Source organism: Sardina pilchardus, chromosome 5 (assembly GCF_963854185.1).
Source record: "Sardina pilchardus chromosome 5, fSarPil1.1, whole genome shotgun sequence".
NCBI classification, from domain to species: Eukaryota; Metazoa; Chordata; class Actinopteri; order Clupeiformes; family Clupeidae; genus Sardina; species Sardina pilchardus.
In genome coordinates, this window is record NC_084998.1 from 17,567,123 (window position 1) to 17,592,840 (window position 25,718).

General features: G+C 41.5%; 3 protein-coding genes across 3 annotated transcripts; 2 read left to right on the top strand and 1 right to left on the bottom strand.

The window, feature by feature from the left end:
- Positions 1-542: 542 nt before the first annotated feature.
- On the top strand, positions 543-6,483 carry pfdn1 (prefoldin subunit 1). The gene is made up of 4 exons (XM_062535637.1): positions 543-623; positions 1,132-1,298; positions 1,616-1,700; positions 6,032-6,483. Exons 1-4 carry the CDS (start codon positions 591-593, stop codon positions 6,113-6,115), a joined length of 369 nt encoding a protein of 122 aa, XP_062391621.1. The 5' UTR covers positions 543-590; the 3' UTR covers positions 6,116-6,483.
- A 3,632-nt stretch (positions 6,484-10,115) lies between these two features.
- On the top strand, positions 10,116-19,795 carry slc23a1 (solute carrier family 23 member 1). The gene is made up of 14 exons (XM_062536745.1): positions 10,116-10,240; positions 12,679-12,825; positions 12,930-13,087; positions 13,311-13,399; positions 13,525-13,592; positions 15,029-15,210; positions 15,550-15,670; positions 16,697-16,853; positions 17,062-17,209; positions 17,305-17,410; positions 17,852-17,981; positions 18,186-18,329; positions 18,596-18,691; positions 18,877-19,795. The coding sequence occupies exons 1-14, from the start codon at positions 10,208-10,210 to the stop codon at positions 19,140-19,142; spliced, it is 1,845 nt and encodes a 614-aa protein (XP_062392729.1). The 5' UTR covers positions 10,116-10,207; the 3' UTR covers positions 19,143-19,795.
- A 618-nt stretch (positions 19,796-20,413) lies between these two features.
- On the bottom strand, positions 20,414-25,210 carry prob1 (proline-rich basic protein 1). Its single transcript, XM_062536746.1, has 2 exons — positions 21,525-25,210; positions 20,414-20,903 (listed from the first exon to the last, which is right to left on the bottom strand). The coding sequence occupies exon 1, from the start codon at positions 25,009-25,011 to the stop codon at positions 21,694-21,696; it is 3,318 nt and encodes a 1,105-aa protein (XP_062392730.1). The 5' UTR covers positions 25,012-25,210; the 3' UTR covers positions 20,414-20,903; positions 21,525-21,693.
- Positions 25,211-25,718: the final 508 nt, after the last annotated feature.

Below are 25,718 nucleotides of genomic sequence, written 5' to 3' on the forward strand. Positions count from 1 at the left end.
GATTACATCTGAAATCAAAATTTTGAGTATTAAGTTGAAACACAAAAATGCAGGACATTTGGAAACCAATTTAAAACATGAGGTGAAGGTTATGACAATTTAGATTCCTTTACTGAATTAAGGAAGCTACAGAACATGTTTGTAGCAGAATCACTTATTTATTTATTTATTCATTATTGATGCTTAAAGACACAAAACACTACTCACTGTCATTTTAAGACAATACTAGTTAACAAACATACACCAAAACAGAAGTCTCGTTCAAAAGCAAATAAAACATAGAGGTAAAAGTTCAGGGTTTCCAGTAGAGGAGACAAAATTATTTTGGTTAGTTTGAAAATGCACAGTGACTTCTAGCTTAAATAGCCTATCTGGAAGGAAGGCCGTCCCTTTTGCCATTACTGTTTATGAATTAAAACGCTTAGCTTGCAAAACAAAGAAAGTTCACTACATATTCCAAGGTGTTATTTTCAGGATTATCATAATAAAACAAAACGTATACATTTGTATCAGACTCCCGGTCACTCCCCTCGACATATGACATCACATGTAAATTTTGTGCTGCAATCCACGTGCTGTCCCTCACCAACATGGCGACCCCCATAGATCTAGAACTGAAAAAGGTAATATTTCATACAATATAATGGCACTTCACAGTGTTATATTATTTATGTGATTGTTTCTGTCCAATGTTGTGTAGAGAGTAAGTTGTGCCATTCAAATGACGGAAAAAGGCCACAATATGAGTGTAATCTACGCTATATGGCTAATGTAGCTTGAGTTTGCTAGTTAGCTAGCTGGATGACGATTTCACATAAAGTTTATGTGGATAATATTGGATGCTCTGCGTGTCAGTAGATCCATTTCTATTTGAAGTCTTGTGCTTTAAACAGTAAACAGCAAAGGAGTTGTCAACACCTCAAACATATAGTTTCGTACAAGGTTGCATACAACCTAGCATAACGTTAGCAAGCAAGCCGGTTTGAGCAGATTTGTTGTCGATAGACGCTATAATTCCGTAATTGTGATAACGTAAATATATTTATTGTCTCTGTTGACAACTCGTCTTATGTCTGGCATACCTACACTGTCTCGCCAAATATAAATAATGAGTTCACTCTTTCCCAACAGGCCTTCGCCGAGCTGCAGGCTAAAGTCATTGATACCCAGCAAAAGGTGAAGTTAGCAGATATACAGATTGACCAACTCAACCGTATAAAGAAACATGCTAGTTTGACACATGCCGAAGTAACTCCTCTTGCTGATAGTACGCGGATGTACGAAGGAGTTGGACGAATGTAAGTATCATATTTGTGTCCAATTATCCACCTGCCCTATTCAGTGTGCAAACTTAAGGCCTTTAGAACCCTTCATCAAGCTTCACGAAGTGCATCTTATGCCAGTCATGTCAGAAGTACAGACTTATCACAAAAAACATTCTTACAGATATTCGTAATTCCTGATCAAAATGAACAATGCGGATAATTGACATTTTAGACCATTGCATAACTCCTCTAGGACAGTTGTGTGTGGCTTTCAATTCAAGACATTCACGTGTTCCTATGCACAATTACCATTTCAGTATTGAAGTTGTTGTCTCTGTATTTCTTGGCAGGTTCATCTTGCAGTCTAAAGATGAGATCAGTAACCAGCTAACGGAGAAGCAGAAGACTGCAGATGACAAGATCAAGGAGCTTGAGGTGTGCCACATAATCTGAACTCTGTAAACTTTCAGCTCTGAATATTTCTGCTCAAAGGATGTTGTAGGATCCCATGAGTGTCCTTTCATTGGTTGTTTTCGTTCTATTTCTTCACACAAACAACACAATTATTGATGAAAATACAAGACAAGGCATTTGATCTCTCCATTTAAGAGTGGTAGCCATTAGTCTTGCATTTAGAGAAATAAAAAGGAATCTGCCTAAGATGTTTATAAAAGGGAGGTTGGATATATTCAATACGTTTTCTGAATTTATCAACGTTATCTAAAATAATTATTTGGTTTCTTTGAGTGGACCAGTTATATTCGCGCGAGTGAACATTTTTGTTCAGAAACTGGAAATGAAGACTGATAATGGATTCTCTCAAATTGATGGTACAGTATGTTTCAAACAGTATTGTCTGCTTAGATGGACATACATTTGTAAGAAAAGTATTTAGATAATCTAGGATCCAAGGGTTTGAAAAGAGATAATAAGAGGAAGAGCCCCTGATGAAAACCTAACAAGGAAGCCTTTATGTTTCTGAAATGGTAAACTGATTCAGCTGGCATTTCCCCCTCATGTTGAAATACATTACAAGTTCCTTTCCAGAGAAGATGAGGTCAAGTACTTGTTTGGGTAACTGGAGCATCATTGCCCATCCTTGTGGTTTTTTCAGTCTGTCCTCATGGCCTATTTATTTTTGCCATGCCATTTTGAAACCCCAGGAAGTTATATTGAAAGAAGAAACTATGTTATCGGTGGAGGTGCAGTAGGTGTATGATAAGATGCTGAATCTGAGGGTTTCGCTCAGGCTTTGTGGCGTGCCCCCATCTGGTTGAAGACATGGCTTGTGGCAGACCATAAATATATAGTTCACCCAGAATCTATTTTAAGGCATATGCCCATTTTTTTTTTGTTCATGGTTAGCCAAAACACAGATGAGGACTACCCTCAAACCTGCTAAGCTACGTAACCTGACTGACCTCAGCGCATACGGGTCTGGATGTGTTTGGGAACAGGTGTGAGTGAGGGTGTGCCCTTGAGCTAAATGACCAGGGCACTGCAGTGACTCAGCCAGCTGGCAGCATCACTACTGCATACAGAAATGATTGGTCATGAAGACCTCTTATTTTAAAAAGGTTATTGTCATATTTTGGCCGGCTAAGTATGTGGCAATACTTTCAAACCCTGCTCATTTTGGAGGCTAGATTTGGATTTGGTCTTGGGGATTTTTAGACAATGTATGTTGCAATTGCATCAATTTCTCAGCCCCTAGACTACTGTTTGAGGTTAAACCCCAAATATTGGCTGTGTTGTGTAGTGGTTGCATGTTATGCTTGCAGATGGTAAAATTATGTTCTACAGATGGGTCACCCGTTTTCTTGTCAGATTTGTTAGTAGTGTCATTCCGTACCTGGGGTAATTTTTGTTCGGGTCATTCATTTAAGAATTTGTGCCTCATTGCACACCAACTGATACAGGCATAGAGAGGATCTGGGATCTTCTTGGGCTCGGTCAAGAACAATATGTCACAAGTCTGACGATTCAAATTATATGTGCATCCTCATTCTCTCTCCAACTCAAACTCAAGCATATGTGCGCGCACCCATGTTCACACTCGGTGTTCCAGTTAACTGACACTGCCCAGCTGTGTCCTTATGGGAAAGGGCTATTGAACGACCACAGCATTTGGGCATGCATACCCTTCTGAGTCACTGGTATGCCAAAGGGAAGTTGGCAGATCAAGCAAAGGTAATCACGTGACCCATTTCCTGTCTAGCGGGAATTGTGGGCATTTTGATTAGATATTACGCTCCCTGTCTGGCAGCATGCAGGTGGCTTTTTACAGCACTCAACGCAACTTGTGTGTGTGTGTGTGTGTGTGTGTGTGTGTGTGTGCAACCAGCTGCTGCATGTGTAGACTGGGTGGGATTGGTCATAAAGTATTGATTTCTTCACTTCCTTCCTTTTGTGTGTGTGTGCTGAGAGAGTGTGCTTGACTAATTATTAACTCCTTTGATATGTCTGATACATATTTGCCCCGAAAGTGAACTGGCAACATTTGTTTCAAGATCAGTGGGGGTTTGAGTGGCGATTTGAATATTTACTTTCCAAATTAAGACATGACTTAATCAATCACGGTTTCCTTCTTGTCCATACCATGACATTACCTGATATATTACATATTACATGACATGTCATCATATCATTTCTCAGTCATTCAATTATTTCTGTCATTCATTCAGTTTGATATTTAACTGTTTTACAGTGTCAACTCCTTGTTGTGAATATCATTGTTGCTAGCTGTACATATGGCACAGACGTGTGTGTGTGTGTGTGTGTGTGTGTGTGTGTGTGTGTGTGTGTGTGACTACTGACACATGTTTTGGTCTGATGAAAAAACACATCAGGGATGTGTCTGTGCAAAAGTGTGTGTGGCTGGCGGACGTGCAGTGTCTACGAGTTGTGCTTGCATGTTGGTCTTAATCTCTCCTCAAAGTCCTTGAGGAATGTATCAGATAATTGTTATCATTTTTTTCTCTGTTATAGTTTTGTCATCATTTAGGCGCCCGTTACTTGGTCACTCTTGTCCCAACGTGCCACTCTAACATGTGAATGCGGCCGACAGGACTTTTTTTTTTGTATGTCACGGAGAGTTAAGAGAAGGTTTCTCATGTCCCAAGGGCAAGATTTTACTTGATGATCAAGGCAGGGCAGAGTGTGCTGCTGTTACACCGCTAGATCATTGTTGAGACAGGGATGTAGTACATGCATCATAGTTTGAGTCATAATTTTCAAAGTGACTTTATTTTCATTCTCTATCACAGATGCCTAATCGCAGGCCTTGCTCATCAACAGAGGATATTAGTTTGTGAACTGCCTTTTGCGTCTGTTGCAAGGATGACTTAGAACAAAGGGCTGTTTTTTAAACACACTTATAAAGCAGAAGCTGACAGATAAGGGCCCATTCACTCAGAGACAATGAAGAACCTTTGATTTGGTAGATAGGATGAAACCACAGTTTCTCCCAGTGTTTAGACTGTCTACATTCCACCCATTTTGTCTGATTTGTCACTCCTATTGTTAACCTTTTTACTGTTTTTGGTCTGTGTTATGTACATGCGTCCATGTGTTCGAATACAGCACTCGCATTTTTTTCTCCCATGCTGATGTAGAGTAAGGAACTTTACATTTGAAATTTGCATTATATTAATGTGAGAGGGAACTGTGGGACATGTATTACAGTCTGATTGAAAGTCTGCCGAAGTCCTAGTCATAATTGTGTGTGTGTGTGTGCGTGTGTGCGTGTGTGCGTGCGTGATACTTCAACATCAGTACAGAAGTGTTCTCTAGGATGACCTCAGTGCCCAGGATCTAGAGCACTGCTTTTCCTTTTTTCCCCTTTTTGTTGTGGTTGTGCTTTCCTGCGTCACCATGCGAGCGAGCACCTCACCTCAGCTTCCATATTTAGTCAGGCATGTGCACCTGCTGGCCACATGGACGGCGGTCACTGCCTGGTGGGTGTGGACACCACAGGATGACCAATCTCAGACTCTTCATAGCAGTGCAGTTTTCAGCTGACTGCTGTCAGACTCTTTATAGCAGGTCATCTGAAAACTCCTCTATCTCAGACTATATGTCTGTGGAATTTTCCGTCCCTTGAATTCCTTCTTCTCTGCTGCTTTGTGGAATCCCCTGGACTTTGTGTAGACTCTTGCTCAAGGCCTGAATGATGACCGGCCCTTTTTAAGAGTCAGAGTCTTTGAGCACCACAGTGGCTCACTGCGGTCTTACGCTACCTTACGCTATCATGGAATTTTTATCATGGATTTTTTTGTATCATATGTCATCATATGACATGAGATTCATTTAGAGGCATGAAGTCAACAACGGCTCTGTCTGTGATTCCCTTCATACATGAATTTATATGAACTCGCTCTCAGTCTCCTAGCAGTATGACACTGAATAATTCACTCTGAATAAATAAATACAACTATGAATATATATTCAGGGAACATCATGTGGTATCACATTGAATTACAGTTAAAAATGCAATTATGAATTTAGACTGTGTACCAAATTTACACTAAAAAGTCTTCATTGCTATTGTGTTGATTGCTATTGTGTTAATAAACATGTTGTCAGAATTAAATCTTCATACCAAATCTACCAAATGTTTTAGTTGTCTTTGCCAACTCAAAAAGTGCTCAGTTAGGCCTGGATTTGGTGATCTACAAACCGCTTGAAGAGCAATTTGGTCATGTGATGTGCAATATGCAATATGTGCTGACGGCACCTTTTAATGTTTACGTCTCCTTTCTTTACAGCAAAAGAAGACCTATCTTGAGCGCAGTGTGAAGGAGGCAGAAGACAATATTCGTGAGATGCTGATGTCCAGGAGGGCCCATTGATTCTCACATCATATGGCGCACAAGCATATGTAGACACACATTTTTGTTATTTGTTACTAATTAGTCAAGTTGAATCCTGTAATGCACATGCTCAGTGGGTGAACTTGGCTGAATGGAGGTAAGCAACCTTGGGGCCCCTCTGCTCTGTACCAGATGCCCCATCTGTGTCTGTGTCAAAAGGAAAGACCACCAGAAGAAAGTGACACCACCTAGAACATGGGCCTAAAGACTTTCTGTTGCAACGTCAGTTTTATACAAGACCACACAATGTACCGTCTTGATGTCTTAATTTGCCATAAATCTTGTTATTTATCGCTGCTTTTGGATTTTGAATCTTAGGAAGTAAAGTTGTCATCTGTTCTCTCTAATTGTGTCTTGATTTGTTCATGCTGTTATTGCAACAGATCGCCTTTTTGTCCTTTCATCTTGTCTCAGCAGACACACTCGATCTGTTCCACGTCATCCTCCTTACGCAGAAAGTACTTTTCCTAGTTAACAACTGATGAATGATTACAACCACTCGAGTACTGACATGTAGACTACGAAAACATTTGAAGAGGGAAGAAAAAGCACATTTCCATTTTCTTCATTATGTAGAATATAAAACAGGATTTGTTTTGTCACTTTCTTTAACATACCCCTTCCTCAGGTGCATTAGAATAGTTTGGAAATGTCACATCCCTCAATAATTTCTCTCCCAGTCAGGCAGGAGCATAAGAATGGCTGTGATCCAAACCCAGGGGTGTCAGTGCATACCGGTATCAAAGTTGCCATTCTGGCAAAATGGTATGCACTTATTTTCAGACCTATTCACATATTTATGGCACATACAGTACCCTCCAGAATTATTGGCACCCTTGGTAAAAGTTGACTAAAAATAGGTCTAAAAAATAATCTTTAGGTGATTTATTGTACTCCCACAATGAAAACAATGAGGAAAAATACACCCTGCAAGGGAAGCAAATTTATTCTGAGAAAAAGGAAAATCTAATAAAGAAATACATGTTTTTAATAAAAACACGTCACTCACAATTATTGGCACCCCTACTTGTAATACCTTCTTAAACCTCCCTTTGTCAATAAAACAGCATGTAATATTCTTCTCTGACACCCCATAAAGATTGAGAATACAAAGTAAGGGATTTAAGACCATTCATCTTTACAAAACCTCCCCAGATCGTCCAGATTGCTAGGTCCACACTTGTGCATTCTTCTCGTTGACTCATCCCACTGTTTTTCTATGGAGTTTAGATCAGGGGACTGCTATGGCAATGTCTGAAGCTTGATTTTGTGTTCAGTAAACCATATTTGTTTTGATCTGTGCATTTGTTTTGGTTCATTGACCTGATGAATGATCCAATCATGACCAACTTTTAGGGCCTTGGCAGAGATTGTTTGATTTCCTTTGAAAATGTTCAGGTTTTTCTTGGTGTTCATGATGCCATGCACCTTAATTAGGTTCCCAAGGCCTTTGGGAATTAAAACAGCCCCACAATAGCACAGCCCCTCCACCATAATTCTGATTAGGCATGGGGTTCTTTTTAGTATAGTCATTCTTCTATGTATGCCAAAGACACCTTAAGTGTTTTTAGCAAAAGAGCATAATTTTATTTTCATCTGACAATAGACCACACTCCCAGACATGTCATGGTACCATTCAGTAATTCCTGCCATTTACATTGTTCATTAAATGACTCTACTGGCTTTAACCTGACATGCTGTATAAATAATCTATTAGCAGTGAGGTCACTTTTGAAGATTTTTTGGGGGGACTTGGTGACCCCAAGATGATAGCTTTGTCTGTAACTCTCAACAGTGGTTCTTATGGATTTTTTTGCCTATCATACCATCCTCCATACTGTGCGTGGGAGCAAAATAGCCATGGGTCTTTGTCCAAGCATGTTTGCCACATTTCCAGATGATTAGAACCTTTTATTCATCATTTTAACTGGAAATATAGGCATTTTCAACAAAATACCTAGTTTCCATAGACATTCTCTTACTTACAAATGTCAACACAATTTCTTTTTATTTCAATTTAGTGTATTCTCTTGTCTCTCCAATGTTGAAAAATGACCAGAGGATTTAGCCTCTGAGTGACTTCATTTTCATACCATAGTGAAAAAGAACCTCATGAACTACTTCTGAAAGTTCACAGACACTCTGATTTACTTTAAAACGTTGCATTTACATAGGAAAATGCTCCTGTTAAATGTTGTACGTAATATGTTTCAGGGGTGCCAATAATTGTGAGCAAGCTGTTTTTGTTAAAAATATTTATTTCTTTATGAGATTTTCCTTTTTCTCAGAATACATTTGCTTGCCTTGCAGGGTATATTTTTCCACATTGTTTTCATTGTGGGAGTACAATAAATCACCTAAAGATTATTTTTATACCTATTTTTAGTCAACTTTTACCAAGGGTGCCAATAATTCTGGAGGGTACTGTATGTAGCTTTCTTTTGCATTTGTGTCCAGGATGAGTGCTTTGGACAGGAATGTCTGAGATATGAAATCGCTTCATCCAAAGCCGCCCTGTGATAATCTGTCTTTGGTCGTTCAGCATTTCAAGTAAGTACAGATAGCCTGCTTAGCCTGGTCTGCTGTAATCTCTAGCCCTCCAGCTGAAGACAAATCCAGACAAATTCCAGGTTATAATGATCTGCAGCATTGTTGTGGAAGGCTCTGCTTACTTGGAAAAGGATTTGTGTCAAGGCCTTAATATACTTGCAGACACTCAACGTCATGGGCTTGCAACACATCCTGACACTGATGTTGAGTCATCTGTAGTAGTATAAAGTAGTTTCTGAATCATCAGACAATGTTTATTTTTTATTGTTATATTTTTTTAACCTATCCATCAGTTGCTGTATATCATATTGCGACCAAGCATATAAATGGCACGGACATATTGTGTATTGTTGAACATATGAAGAGCTCTTTTTTTCCCAAAACGCCATAAATCCATGTTTGGAAAAAAAGAGAAATTGAGAATTTCAGGTGACATCAATAAAAGTGCAGTTGTGTTGTTTGGATTGAGTAAAGATAATTCAAATAACAATAACCCAATTACAGTTCCACTGAAATAACTTGGAAAACACCATTAAAAAAAATATTTATGAAAATGCATTAAAATGTTTTTTTGTGGCGTTTTGGAAAAGAGCTCCTCATATACCGTAGTTGAATATTTTTTCATCTGGGTTTGTTTGTTTGTCTGTTCGCAAGATAACTCAAAAAGTTATGGATGGTTTGCGATGACATTTTCAAGAAGGGTCTGAAATGACCCAAGTAAGAAACGATTACATTTTGAGAGTGATCCGTATCACAGGCTTTTCTAGTTAGTCATGTTATAAGGCTGGCCCACATCAATTCAATCCACAAGTTCACAAGGTCCACAAGTTATCATCACTCTCCGAAGGTGCTGAATATTGGATTGGTGTTTGGTACCCTCTTGTGGACAATTGGTAACCCAGGTTTGCATTTGTGTCTATCTATTTGGGATATGTCCGCCTTTTCTTGCAATAGAGTTTACATAAATGATATTTCACATGGAAGTCCTTATCCCTCTTATCACAGAATCCCTAAGGGAACAATTTTGTGAGCACATCAGATGCTTTCTAGTTACTTTATTATGCAAACAAACTTTTCTGCCCATGTCCTCTTAGGGGCTTTGAGTTTCTGATACACATGATAACATTTCTGATGCAGATGTCACTGTGTGATAATTGGAGCAGTTATCTAGTTTGTCACCTGCCACCTACAAGGATGCCCCTAAACCATTGGCTGGCTGAAAGAAAACAAATTATATATTTATATGTTACCAAAGGTTCACTCGCCCACTCCAACTTCTCTCAGCGGAAAACCTTCTGTGAAGGCCTGCAGCTTCCACTGGACAGTAGTGGGTAAAGTCCAGAAGAAAGGGGAGATAATTAACTTGACTAACCTGCAGTCCTTCTCCTTCACGCCTCTGTATCAGTGGCGGCCCTGTCAGTGAAGGAGGTCAAGAGCGCATGTCTACAAAGAAGCTACAGAAGCTGTCTACAAAGACAAGAACACGCAGCCTTGAGCAAACACACCTATTTCAGCGCACCAATGAATCCTACTGACGGCACACTGGACCACAAGGTAAAAAATATGTCACGTTTTATGCTTAGATAACTCATGAGGCCTGTAGTGAAAAAAGTTTCCATGGCTGCAGATAGCACCTATGGTTTCTTGTACCATTTTGCAATTGTTAAAACAGTGTGACAAAGACGGTAAATATAATGCCTCAAGTGAGAATAGAATTATCTTTTTTAAATGTAGAAAATGTCTTTATTGTGGTAATGAAGACATCATTAGCATTCAAAGTAGATTCTAATTCTATGTGTGTGCTTGTGAAACATAAGATAAAAGTACATTCATCCATCAAAACACATTACCTTTATTCAGTTACAACCAAAAATCTGAATGTGATAATATACAAATCTCATAAACCCATATTTAGCTGCAAAAAGGACATAACATGAAAATGTTGACTATTTTGTTAAACATATATCTTACATTTGAATTTGATACTAACATGATAGCAACATGTTTTTTTAAAAAAGAAAAGAAGTGCTGTGCTGATTCAACTCTCATATAACAACATTCTGTAAATGTTTAGGAATGAGGAAACCAGTTGTCCTATAAAATGTTGTCCCTTTCCTGCTCACTATTGGATTTCAGTTGCTCAACAGTATGGGGTATTGTTGAATTTTGATCATGTTTTTTCATTCCATTATGGACCTAATTTGACAAACAGGTCATTTTGGCACCTGGACTCTTCCTCTATGGGGATATAATACACTATATTGTCAAAAGTATTCGCTCACCTATCTTGACTCACATATGAACTTCGGTCACATCCCATCCTTAATCCATAGGGTTTATTATGATGTTGGTTTTATTAGGTTGGGGTCAGGACTGTGCAGGCTACTCAAGTTCATCCACACCAAACGTTGTCATCCATGCCTTTATGAACAGGAAGGGGCCATCCCCGAACTGGGCTTGGTCCCTTAGTTTCAGTGAAAGGAACTCTGAATGCTTCAGTATTAACCAAGAAATTTTGGACAATTACATGATCCCAACTTTGTGGGAAGGTTGGGGATGGCCCCTTCCTGCTCCAACATGACTGTGCACCAGTGCACAAAGCAAGGTCCATAAAGGCAAGGATGACAGAGTTTGGTGTGGATGAACTTGACTGGCCTGCACCCCAACCTAATAAAACACCTTTTGAATTCATTTTGCCATTGTTTTCCTGAAATATTAAGGTCTTTCTAAAAAAAGAACACACATGGCCTGGATGGAAGTATATGTTGATACAAATCTGTGTACATCATTCAAAATTGATTGTGCCTTGGCTGATGTGCAAGATGCCCATGCTGTAGGCACTAATGCACCTCCACACCATCATAGATGCTAGGTTTTGAACTGAGCTCTAAAACAAGTTGGATAGGCCCCCTCCTCTGTAGCACAGAGGAGTTCATGATTTCCAAAAAGAAAAGCAAGGACCGTTTTCCATTTTACCTCAGTCCATTTTAAATGAGTTCAGGCCCAGATAGGGTGGTAGTATTTCTGTATCAAGTCTAAATCCATTTTATTTTATACACTAGCATTTCTGAATTTAGTATCAAACTGTGCTCATAGACAATGGTTATCAGAGGTTTACCTGAGCCCATACAATAATTAGAAACAGGTCTGATTTTAATGCAGTGCCATCTGAGATCCAAAAGACAATGGCCAATATTGTTTTTCAGCTCTATTCCTTGTTTGCGAAGATTTCTCTGGATTCTCTGAATATTTTAATGGTTTTATGTACTATATATAATGTGAACTCTGAATACTTTGCAATTTTATGTTAAGAAGCATTATTGTTATATTGTTTCATCATTTGTCCATACATGTTTACACAGTGATGAGTTCCTCTCCATCTTTACTTCTAAGAGACTGTAGGATGCTCTTTTTCATACCCAATCATGTTGCCCTAATTGGTTGTAAAATATTCCTCCTTTTGTTTTCTTTATCATTGCACAACTTCTCCAGCATTTTCTTGGTCCCATCCCAACTTTTTTTTAAACCTGTTGCTGGTATCAAATTCAAAATGAACATATGTTTTCATTGAAAGAGTCATATGTGTCATTTTCAGCTTCTGATACATTGTCCTTTTTACAGTTAAATATGAGCTTACAAGCATTTTACACAACATTCCAAGTTTTTTCTGATTTGGGATTGTATTTAAATTGATTGTCAAAAAATACAGTTGCTCATGTGCCTGCTGTCCTGCAGCTGCCCTAGTTTAACTCTCTCTTTTTTTGTTCAATGTTTGCTTTTGAGTAAATTATTATTGGAAGCATATCTCAACCTGAGCAATTGTCTAAACCATCCCACACCAACCATTACCTACACCTGAGTTGTACAACACAGTTGCCATAGCCCGATTGCTGTATGTATGGGTAGCAGAAGCATTCCAGTCCATGAATGTGGTAGTTTGGGTCCCGTCTCAGTTGAGGAAGTTCTGAGAACTGTGTGATTGTGTAATTTAGGATCCTTGCCAGGATGAAGACAGGCTGGAGCAGTCTGCCGAAGGAGGCAGGCAGTCTCCCACTGCAAAACCCCAGCCAGGGTTCGACATGATCTACCGGATTGAAGATGTCCCACCTTGGTATCTCTGTGCCCTTCTTGGCTTACAGGTATTTACAATCATTTGTGGTAAATGCTTTTCCTCTATGATTTTTCCTCTATGATTTCCTCTGGCATGTTGCGGTTGGTATAATTCTATCTCTGTATGGTCCAGCACTACTTAACATGCTTCAGTGGAACCATAGCCGTGCCCTTCCTGCTGGCGGAGGCCATGTGTGTCGGGCGAGACCAGTCCACTGTCAGCGCACTGGTGGGAACCATCTTCACCTGTGTGGGAGTCACCACCCTCATTCAGACCACTTTTGGTGTCAGGTGAAAACACAACCTGTCTTTGTGTGTGTGTGTGTGTGTGTGTGTGTGTGTGTGTGTGTGTGTGTGTGTGTGTGTGTGTGTGTGTGTGTGTGCGTGTGTGTGTGTGTGCGTGTGTGTGTGTCTGTGTGTGTCTGTGTGTGTGTGTACGTGTGTGTGTATGTCTGTCTGTCTGTATTAATGACAAATTATTTAGACAGAAAAAAGAATCATTTGTCCTCCTCAGGCTTCCGTTGTTCCAGGCCAGTGCATTAGCCTTTCTCATCCCTGCTCAGGCCATCATGAAGCTGGATAGATGGACGTGTCCTCCTGAGGGTACAGTTTGGCCCATATCCACTTTTTTGAGATTAGAAATAAGTGGAGCACAATTAATAGCTTAGCTTTGACAAAATCACAGCACTGCCACCTTTAGTCTTGCTGACTTACTGATCATTTCACAGAGGAGATTTATGGGAATTGGACTCTGCCCCTCGACACCGGCCACGTCTGGCACCCCCGGATCAGAGAGGTAATACCAGTCATATCTATACATAAATATATACAGTATATATCTATATATACTTATATACCCTACCTTTTAAAGCTAGTTTTGGCCATTAAAACAATACCAAATAAATCACAAATACAGTCTTGACATCATTAATGAATAAAATTATTAGTGTAGAAGGAATGGCTTATTTTTCATGCAACATCTACATACAGTAAGTGCACAGTGACCCATTCTCTGTAACTACCTATTGGCCCTATGTTCCAGTGGCACATTCTGAATGAATGCTGAAGATCTTAACTGATCATTAGAAAACCCATGCAATTATGCTTGCCAACACAGCTGAAAACTGCTGCCATAAGTAAAGAAGCACTGTAACTCTTTAGATGAATTTAGCTTCAGCTATTGTTGGTTCGATTAAAGGCATGAAATGAAATATATATATTAATCTATTCACGTTCTGACAGAAAAGGCTATGCCATGTTAGGAAGGACCAAGACACCTATGATCTTATTCTCGCTATGAACTATTCTCTGTGAAAAACAGAGTAAATAGTATAAAAAATAAATACAAATAAGAAACACCAGTGGTAACATCAACAGAAGAGGTGACCTGAATGATGGACTTCTAGACAGAAAAAGGCATACCTCAGTCTGGCCAAAAAAGAAAAGATTAAGATACACACACAGGTGACAAAGGAAGAGTGGAACAAGATGTTATGAACATAAGGCACATTCAAACACAACAGTTCTAAGAACACAGTTCTACTAATTACCAGAGCCATATACAGTAGATAGAGGACTCTGCTAATTACTGTCAAGTTCCCAGGGTTTTTTTTTTCTGTTTGCATTTGCACGCAACAGGGACTCTGATATGACTTAACACACATTGAGTGGCCCAATTATTACATCATCATAATTTAATGAAACAGATAGCATTATTATTCTAGTTTGTTCCATCTATTTTTTTTCTGATTGTTTTTTTTTCATAGTTAGCCTAGGTGATTTGGTTTGCTTTGAAGCTCAATAAGCATCAAACCAGCTAAAAGGCTAACTAAAAAAAAAACCCATGCCAATCTCTAGGTATGGTGAAGGGTATGCGATGATGTGGGGCTATTTTATTATATATTTTATTATATTCCAATGGCCAAGGGAACTTTATCAGGATGCAGAGTATCCTGGATCTGAGATCTGAGAAAAATAATATTTTGAGGAAAAACATTATTTACAATACATTTTTCATTCACAAAGAACATTGGTGTTCTTAAAGGTTGGATATTTCCTATTTTTTTCACTTAATGCATTAAGATCAATTTCCAAACTATGATTTTATTCCTATTTTTTAGCATGGGTTCAAATACTTACCGGTATTATCCTCACTGCACACATGGTATGGATGATGGCTGGTGTCCAAAAGGTTCACTTTAACACTATCTCTTTCGTGTGTGTGACCTGCAGATTCAGGGCGCGATCATCGTGTCAAGTTTGGTTGAGGTTGTGATTGGTTTCCTGGGGCTCCCGGGCTTGCTGCTGAACGCCATCGGTCCCCTGACAGTCACCCCCACCATCTCCCTCATCGGCCTGTCTGTTTTCCACACCGCAGGGGACAGGGCAGGGAGCCACTGGGGTCTGTCTGCGCTGTAGGTTGACCCTCTCTTCTGTTCTGCTCTCCTGGGATATCTTCTGCTCTCATTCCCTCTAATTCCTCTCCTTCCTCACTTCACTTCCTCAACTCTCTCTTGTACTTTCTTTGGTATTCTGTATCTTATGTTCAACAACAATTCAAGTGTCCATCTATTGTATACTTAATATCTGTTTCCACCCTAACTTGCAGCCTTGATGAAATACTTAATATTGATAATACTTCAATTATATAATCGTGGTAAACATGTCATATTATTGTTAATACTCAAATAGACCCTATGGCACTTTAATCCAAGTCTTGTAATTTAGTCCAATTATGTGTGATATTCCTCAAGGTGCATCTTCCTGATAGTGCTGTTTGCCCAGTACTGGAGAGACTGGTCTATACCCTTACCAACCTACAGGAGGGGGAAAGGCTGCACTACAACTAAATTCCAGATATTCAAGATGTTTCCGGTCAGAACCAGTGCACTCTCATGATACTTCGGAAAACTCTTGTCACACACTTCTCCATCACTTTTATATTAATTATTGAATATGTACATGGTAGACCAGTGTGGCAGTTAGACTGGGAGTCTAGCTATAGTCAATATACTTTAGTTGTATTCTAGCATATGGTGCTACATACTTAAGCATGCATTGCTTTATCTGGATTAATCATTTCTGTACTTTTTACTCGAGGCCTTAACATTTTCCTGTACTACTGAAAATAGGGTAACACTTTACAATAATGATGCACCATTTAGCATTAGTTAATTAACAACCACGTAATTAATCATTATGAAGTATTTTTCCAACATTATTTAAGGAACAAATGTGCTTTTCTTCATTAATAGAGTCTGATTTACAAGGTGTCATCAGTGTATTTCCTTGTTGCTAGCACTAATAACGCTATGGAAGAATCAGCAAAACTAGCTCGGAATGCTTCAGGTCTGGATAGGGTCACCCCTCGTCCATGACTCTAGCTTATGGTCATACTTAACATATCTAAAATCCATTTTAATGCCTGATCTCCCCTTTAATTAAGTGTTTTTCAATTCTTAACTAATGCTTAATTAATGAAGAATTGCGACCATTATTGTAAGTGTTACCCACACATTTTGCACTTTCCCACAATCCCAAAAGCTTTATAGTTTTTCACCCTTGTAAAAGCACAGATTTTTACAGATATTGGCTTTGCTTTCAGTGTTAATCATCTGTTTTTGACCTAATCTATAGGCTAGACTTTGACTGTACTTACAGTGGCTATTAAAAAAGACGTTATGAGAGTTCAAAGGTGTCTAATAGACTAATGATAGCGACATGAAGAACAATATTATTTGGGTCACTGTATAATTAATCGTTGTGAGTGTGTGAAATACCCTTTAGAGGTATTTCAAACTTGCAGAAATTACATACTTTATCTTGACACAGGATAAAATAAGTATAGAGTGTTGTTTTAGTTCAATGTTAGGACTGACCCTTGCTTTGTGCCCTGTTTAGATCATCATAGCCATCATGGTAGTTTGGCTGATATGTTACATCCTCACCCTGACTGACCTTCTTCCATCGGACCCGAACGAGTATGGTTTTAAGGCTCGGACTGATGCCCGCGGAGAGATCATGTCTCAGGCCCCCTGGTTCCGCATGCCCTACCCATGTGAGGAGCATTTTATTTAAAGCCTGAGTATATCACTCTGCTATTCCACTACATTAGTCGGTAGTGACCAAAGAACCACACTGTTTTATCACTTCAAACCAGAAAAAAAATAACAACATGAATATGCAGTAGCCTACTTGTGATGAGATGAATCTTTTTAATGTTTTAAGGGACAACATTTGTCATTTTGCTTCCCTGTGATTTCTAGGTCAGTGGGGTTTGCCCACGGTGACGGTTGCAGGGGTGCTGGGCATGTTCAGTGCCACCCTAGCTGGCATCGTCGAGTCAATCGGCGATTATTACGCTTGTGCCCGCCTCTCAGGGGCACCTCCACCCCCTATTCACGCCATCAACAGGTCAGAACTTAATCATCTAAAATGTGACGCACGCTCAAACAAGTCTGGGTGAGACAGAGTAATGTGCTATTGCGGTCATGCTTACCTCATTGCAGGGGGATCTTCACTGAAGGCATATGCTGCGTCATAGCAGGTCTGCTGGGCACTGGAAATGGCTCCACCTCTTCTAGTCCAAACATCGGAGTGTTGGGCATTACTAAGGTACATGAATGACAGTTGCAGTGGCAGTTGTAAAGATAATCTACAATAATAATTTCTTAGTCTAGATAATGACCATGATAATGCTAGTGTATTTTCCAACAGTGGAACTATAGTCACACGCGACGGTATAGGCAGAGCTTGGGTTATGAATCTCTCAGGAGCTTAACTTATCAGTGATGAAAGGTTGTCTCAGAATCAGATGAAAGGCCATTGAGATAATAATTAGTGCTATCAGTCCTGAAAGCTCTCACGTGTTAGATTGCATCCTTTGCCATGTTTACTTGCCCTCTTTGGTATGCCATGTATACTTGGAATTTGAGACACAGCTTGTGTGACAAATGAGATAACAACTTGACTGTAATTTTACAAAAGAGTACATTCTCTCATCTTACTGCATGCAGCATTTGATGTTTTTGTTCCATGGCCTTTTCCTTTAAATAGGTTGGCAGCAGAAGAGTGGTCCAGTACGGTGCCATTATTATGTTCATTCTCGGAACAGTGGGAAAGTTCACGGCCCTGTTCGCCTCTCTGCCTGACCCCATTCTTGGTGGCATGTTCTGTACCCTTTTCGGTGAGGAAGTGACATCCTTCACATGGCATGTGGTTGTCAACTGCATTACAGAATATGACCACTAGGTTGCAGTATTGAGACGACAAAGCATTTTGTTATGGTGACATTTTGGAAGTGGTTAGATCCCATTTCGTTGCATATGTACTGTATGTCTATGTATATCCAGATATCCTGTCCCCTGACTGTGTGTTTTGCCCTGTCCAGGAATGATAACAGCTGTGGGACTGTCAAACCTTCAGAATGTGGATCTCAACTCCTCCAGGAATCTCTTTGTTCTTGGCTTCTCCATGTTCTCAGGACTCATGCTGCCCAATTACCTGGACACGCACCCAGGAAGTATCCAAACAGGTAATTCACTGTTAATGAAATTATGTATTGGAGAAAATATATTTTATCATTTGATCGTGAAGCTATGCTTCTTTGGGAAGCTGTTCTTTAAGTTGTAGCTTTTGAAGCCATAGTTGTTTTGTTCTCCATTAGAAACACCTTCTGTTAACACATCACACATCACATGAATTTCAGATTAAATTCTGAGTGCAACCTAGAGATGGACTTACATGAGTTGTACATGACTTACATGGATGTACTCATGTCCTGTTAATGTGCTTTCCTAGGTGTTCCTGAACTAGATCAAATCTTCACTGTTCTATTGACAACAGAAATGTTTGTTGGAGGTTTCCTTGCATTTGTGTTGGACAACACCATTCCAGGTATGTGCCCATATTTCCTGTAAAAAAACACCTTCTCACAAGATTTGATCATGACAGTCCTTTGTGAGGCTACTTCAAGGCACATAGCTTTGCTTTCCATTAAGATATCATATGCAACAATTGAAACAGCCGAAGTGAAACCGAGTCACAGTACAGATGTATCTCTTAATTTGCGTCTTAAACAGGGACGAAGAAGGAACGTGGACTGTTGGACTGGAAGTCCGACAGCGACTCCAACGGGAGCTCCGTCACCTCGACCACCTACGACTTCCCCGTCGGCATGGGCTGCGTGCGGCGCCTGGACTGCCTACGCCACATGCCCATCTGCCCCACCTTCCGAGGCTTCGGCTGGCTCAAGCGCAAGGCCAGGGCACAGCGGACGGACAACCTGAGCGGAGAGGAGCTGGCAGAGACCGATTATCCTGTAAAAGTAGCATCCACTAAAGTATAGCCTCACCTATGCCCTGTACATTTTTTTCATAAATTTTCTTTTTCTTATATATATACGCAACTGAAGTTTGCACAGGTATTTTGCTAAACTGTACAGTAATAATAATGTCTTCTTTGTCAATCTTTGAAAAAGTGAGTCAATACGTTGATTATGTTGTTTATATTCAGTGTATTTATAGGTATTTTTAGTTGTGATTGCACGCTTTGCCCCAGGGCCCACTGCCAACCTGGAGTAATTGAAGTTCATTGTATGTGTCCAAGTCATGTTGTCCTAACTAATCTCTGGAGCAGCTGGACCAGATTGGATATCATTAAATCTCACGAGACGTGTCTTATTTTATACAGTATTAAATAAACAACAACAGGCCTCCAATGGCACAGAATGACTGTTGGCAATAGTTGGATGCACTCACAAACCAAGTGCTGTCTGCTAGAGCTTTATTGTTGTGAAAAGGACCCTATTTTAATGCACAACCTATTGTTGTTGATGTAAAAACAGTATGTACCGTATACTTAGTTCAGCTCTTCATCTAGGCTAGAGCTGGCACACACAGACATCACACATTTCTGCCTATATTGTTATGCATTATAATGTAATTTACCGTTTTTATACTATATTTCACAATTGGAGAATAAATTCACAAAGGGAATTCATCATGTATGACTTATTTATTTCTTAAGTGTACAAAATTCTAATTCAAGTGATCAGTGTTGTTAGTTATGCAGCATTTTAAGAGGTGAAAGCAATAACATAGGCATGGAATATAGTACAAAGGTGCAATTTGTCTCTAGAAATCAAATGTAACATTTCAGATGCACATACTAATATTGTCACTGTGTGCGAAAGAATAACAATCAATAGTAAGTGTCCACTATTTACAAATATTATTATGAATACAAGGACATTGTAATATAATTGACTAATATTTAAACCATCTTTCCCATGAACTGAAAAATATTATTGAATAGTAGCATAGTGTTCCATGGAATCCAATGTAGACAGGACAGTACATCTGGTGTAGCTTTATGTATCAATGACTGATTTAAGAAGGGGCATGTTGCAGTGGTCAACTACAACTGATCAATTATAGCAACTCTGATCCCCTGACATTATTTTAGAGATTCTGTATATAAAAAAATGACATTATATAAATATCTCAGTGACATATAAGTTACAATTAAGAAAAACACTCCCAGTAAACAATGGTGAGAATAAGAGAGTCTTTTTGACACCAACCACCCAACCCCCCCCCCCACAAAAAAAGAAAGTCCACATTACTCACTTTCAACAATACATTTCAACCCACATAAACACTGTATACAAAAATATAATAACTCTTAAGTCACTCAATTCTTACTATAAAGTTAGTTCAAGGAAGTGCAGATATTTGTTTGGAACATCTACTGTACAGACCACAAGTGAGCATCACACCATCTGTCACTTACACAACCACAGAAAACATTTCCACCATTGCCACTGAAAACATGCTACTCTGGGAAGCATGAAAACCTTTTCACACCCTTAACAACATCCATTTCACCGACACATTCTTAAACCAAGTAAGAAGTCAAACTCTTGTCTACTCAATGTCTCCTTTTTCCCTGTTGTGTGCTCTCAGTGCGTGTCTATGTATCAATTCGTAACAATCCTGTTCAGAGGTAGACTGTTACATGTACTGTACATTCACTTCCTTTAGGTTCAGCGGATATCCTGTTTTCAAGTAGAGATCATCCTCTCCAACACAGCTGTGGGACAGAACATCTGCAACCAGTGTGGGAAAGCACTTTATGTCAATGGTGAGGGCATCCTTCCTTTGTTTTTAGTTAAGCTTAACATTAGACTGATTCAGCACATGTCTATTTTTTTTTTTTTTTTTTTTATTTACTCATCCATGTAACTGTGGTAAAAACAAATTGGGAATAATTAGGAATCATCTTGAACAGTCATTTAAATGTACTGTAGTGCACATGATCTACCTGGACTCTAGAAAAGACTAACAGGAACTTATTTAACATATGTATATGTACAGTATGTATAACTATTTAGTGTCAGCATCAGGGTAAGAGACATGAAACTTTGACCAAAAATGTAGATGCCACAGACCCCTGAACTGTCACTGTAAACTGACTGTTGGATGGGCCCTAAAGATTGCAGACCTGAATAAAATGGAAGACAGGAAGTTACCTGATAAACACACTGACGATAAACCAGAACTGATATGGTTATGATCTTTGTTTCTCCTTTCAAACCCTGACCATAATACTAATGTTTATTCTGAGTAAACTATACTGTCAATAACTCTTGATACCCTAGCATTAAATGATAAGTTCAACAAGTTCAGTCTTGCAGATATGAAAGGGAACATGAATAATATGAACTCACCAAATTGAAAGATGTGCCCACATCTAAAAAATTCTTCAGTTTTGACATAAAACGCTTCCATTATTGGTTACACATATACTCCATCCCACACAGCACATGGTAAATCTCTATAAGCAGCTTATGGGAGCCTCAACACCCAGAGTCCTCCAGAGGCATGCAGGTGACCTCCTCAGGGCCCTGGGTGGGGCAGCACCTGCGCATGCGACTGCAAGTAGGGCAGACAGTTGGGGGTGTACACGGTCGGGAAGGAGAATGGCATAGCACTGGGCAGCGGGGACATGACGGCGCTGGGCATTGACTGCTGGGGCAGCAGCACCTCCACGAACTGGCACGTCTCGGGGTCGAACAGCATCTTGCGCTGTGGTTGCAGGGGAACGTCCACGTAGAAGCACCTCCCGGTCTCGGGGTCCATCAGGACATGGCGAGGAGGAGGAGCCGCTTGACCCGCCGCCATCAGCTCGGGGTAGATCGCCCCAGCGCTGCTGCGTCGGCCCTCAGATCTCAGCACTGGGACGAGGGTCTGGGTGCCGCACAGGTAAGGCTGAGCTTCGGGAGAGGGCCTTTTCGGCTCACCATTGACTCCCCGGGTATCTACATTTCCTGTCTGCATGGGAGAACCCTTCTGTCTCTGACGAGTATCTGTGTAGCAATTCATGGCTGGCTGTTGGCCATCCTCTGAGACATGCTTCACTAGAGGACTGGGCCCGGTGGATGACATGGGCTGAGCTGACGTCTGGAGTATCACGGGACCCTGCACAAAGCTCACATGCGGGGACATCGATGGGTAACTCAGAGGATTGGCTTTGTAGTAGTATGTGGGCAAGACCTGGGCATGGGGGGTGATGGCTGCGGTGAGCATGCAAGCTGGAGTGCCCTGGGGCTGGGGTAGTACAGATGGATAACACTGCGATGCAGCTGCGAATCCATGCATATGCACCGCCTGTGGCTGTAAGTGCTCTTCGGAAAGACCATTCCTTCTATCAAGTGGCTCTTGCCTGTGGTCTGACACCTCTCCATCAGTCAGCAGCTCGGCAGAAGGTTCCGGTAAGGCTTGCAGAGGCCTCTCAGCCTGGTCAGTGTGTTTACATTTTGAGTTGTCACTCTGAGCGTCAAGTTTGCTCAAGCTACTGCTGTTGTTCATTCCTTCCATGGCGCTGGACTCGAGACAGCTGCTGGCAGCAGACAGACTGCTGGGACTAACCTTTGTAAATCCCGTGTCAAGCTTATTCAGGCCTCCTCGGGGGCTGTTGTGTTGAGAGTTTTTATCCCTCGTCTTCTCTGCCTGCACAGGTGGTGATGCCTTGGCTTTCTTCCCCAGCTGTTTGTCTCCAGACCCGAACATGTTGCCTTTATCACCTGTTCTCTTGCACAATGGTGTGGCTGATTTTAGAGCACTGAGGCTTTCTTCAAGTCCCTGCAGTGCATCGCCAGGCCCCCGAAAGGACAGGTTATATGTATTTTTTACCAGACTTCTCATATCCCTGACCACATGAACTGGCGCAATTCCTTTCAACTTGTCGTGTGTACTCACATTGCCAAATTGCGCTGGTACCTTCAGGTCCCCTCTTTCTAGAAGCTGCTCCTTTCCAGACCCTGTCGTGCTCTCAGGAGTCAAAGTCTGATTACTTTCGTCTGAACTTATCTCCAAATCTGAGAGAAGGCCAGACAATTTCTGTGGACTTGCCGGCATTTCTACGTTGCCAGACAGTTTGTCTTTCCTAACGTCTTTCTCCCATGCCTTGGGTGCTGGCAGTTGGCTCTTGACGGGCTGTTGTTTATGGTTCCCCTTCCCCGCGCAGCATTCCTCGGGTGTGGCTTTCAGGCAGGCCTGGGAGCCTGTGGCCCTGCTTAGCGCTGCACTCGTGTTCCAGGCTCTGCCCTTTGCTGAGTCACAGGATAGCTTCTCCCCCGGGCTCCAGCAAGCCAGCCGCGCAGCCTCGTCTCTGGGACTCGCCTTCTCTGCTTTCTGACTGTCCGTAACAGTGGTTATTTCTGGGCTGTCGTCCTGAAACTCGGCCCGTCCGGGTCCGTAGTGAAAGGAGTTGAATCTGTGCTTGGTGACAGGTTTCTGTTGGGTTTTGGCGTTGACACTGATGTATTCTTTGACTGAGCCGGTCGGAGCCTTCAGTGGAGGGCTGTGTGAGGCCACCATTTGCTGTGAGGGTGCACTTGATCTTGGGCTCATTTTTGTGATGGGTTCGGTGGAGATTTCTTTGGTAGATGGCAGCTGATAATTATCATGGTCGTTCATGGTTTGCACCTTGACAGTGGCAAAAGCACTCTCCTGCACCTCGGTGTTACGAACGCCCTGCTCATGTTGCATCTTCTTCGACAAGACATTCTTTATCAGACAGGAGGCCATTTTGGTTCGACTGGAAGTCTCGTCCAGCGACAGCGACTTCTGCAACCTCTGTTTGCGTTCAGCCTGAACTGACCTCTGCTCAGGCCCATGTGACTCCTGGTGAAAGGCTGCCGGCGTGCTGTGCTGACGCTTGAAGATGTCCCGTGGACGGCTGGGCGTCGGAGGGGCCTCCCGGGGCTCGTCGTCTTGGTTTTCGTTGGCGTTCGACTCGTTCGCCGCGTCCTTCCTCTTCAGCTGAATCTGTCTCTTGGGGACTGTCTTCATGCTGCCTCGCTGCACCTCTTCGTGGGTTTCCAGAGCCACATCAATACACTCGACACTGCTGGTCTCGGAGCACGCAGATGTGTTGTGATTGAAGGAAAGCTGGTCCACTGTCCAGCCATTGAAAGTGCTCTCTATGTAAGGCTGAGAGGCAGACCTGCACGTGAGGTTGTAAACATCCAAGTAGTTTGCGTCGGGACTGGAGAATGTCTTCGCTGGCAGGTTACTGAGAGTCTTGACCTCACTGTCAGTCTCGCTGCCCTTCGTGCCCATGTTGCTCTGTCCACTGCTCTGCTGTGTGGCGCTGAAGTCTTTCCTAGAGCTGCCGGCGAGTTTCTGTGGGAGCGCTCTAGACCTCCAGGCGACTTGCCCGCTCTGCTTTTGCCACCTCCGCAATTCAGGAGGACTGTGCGGCTGGTGTTGCTGCGCGGTTGCGAGGATACACTCAGAATAACAGTGTGGCGGGATTCCTGACCTGCGTGCACTGGCTGTGAGTGTCGAGATGCAGCTTGCAGACGCTTTTCTATTTCTGTCCCTGAGTGACAGTCCAGCCTGCTCCAGTCCGCAACTGGCTACCGTGTCCTGACCCTCCCCCACCCCAGCCAGGCTCTCCTCCATAGGCTGGCTTCGATGGTACAGTCTGCTCCCCTCAGCCATATTGTTGCCAGCCACCTCTGCAAGACATGGCCCCTGTTTCGGGGGCACCTCTGTTGGCATGGTGCCACTGATTTCCCTCGCCCCGTCCCAGTTGTATTGATTTCCCTTGGGTGTGATCAAAATAGTGTTGAAATTGGACTGAGGAGGTGGAATGCCAAATCCTGCCTTGGTGTTGGTGTTGGTGTTGGTGTCGGTATGGGTGGTCATGCTGACTTTAGCTATATCTCTCAATGGAATATTGATTCTTGGGGATTGAGAGGGCTTTGACAGAAATACTTTAGCTGTTTGAAAAGCTTTGATGGTGGACTCGTGTGCTGTTTCTCTCAAAGTCTCATTTGTTGTGACAGGTGTTGGTGAGACATGATTAGTTAAGCTGGATGTCTGTGGTGCTGAGACAAGTAAAACAGAGGTATCCACTGGGTCATATGAGGAGGGTTCAGAAAATGACTTGTTTGAAATATGTGGATCACTGGCCATGGGTGATACAGCAGATGAGTCCATCTCATGTCCAGGACTAGGAAGTACAAGCGTTTTACTGTCAAGGTCTTGTACATGAGGGAGAAGTATAGCAGTTTTACTGTCAAACTCTTGCACAGGTGCAGGAAGTACATCGGTTTTACTGTCCAAGTCTTGTACAGGTGGCAGAAGTACAGCAGGTTTACTGTCCAAATCTTCTACAGGTGGCAGAAGTATAGCAGGTTTACTGTCCAAATCTTCTACAGGTGGCAGAAGTATAGCAGGTTTACTGTCCAAATCTTCTACATGTGGCAGAAGTACAGCAGGTTTACTGTCCAAATCTTCTGCAGGTGGCAGAAGTACAGCAGGTTTACAGTCCGACTCTTGTGCAGGTGCAGGAAGTACAGCAGTTTTATTGTCCAATTCTTGTACAGGTGGCAGAAGTACAGCAGGTTTAT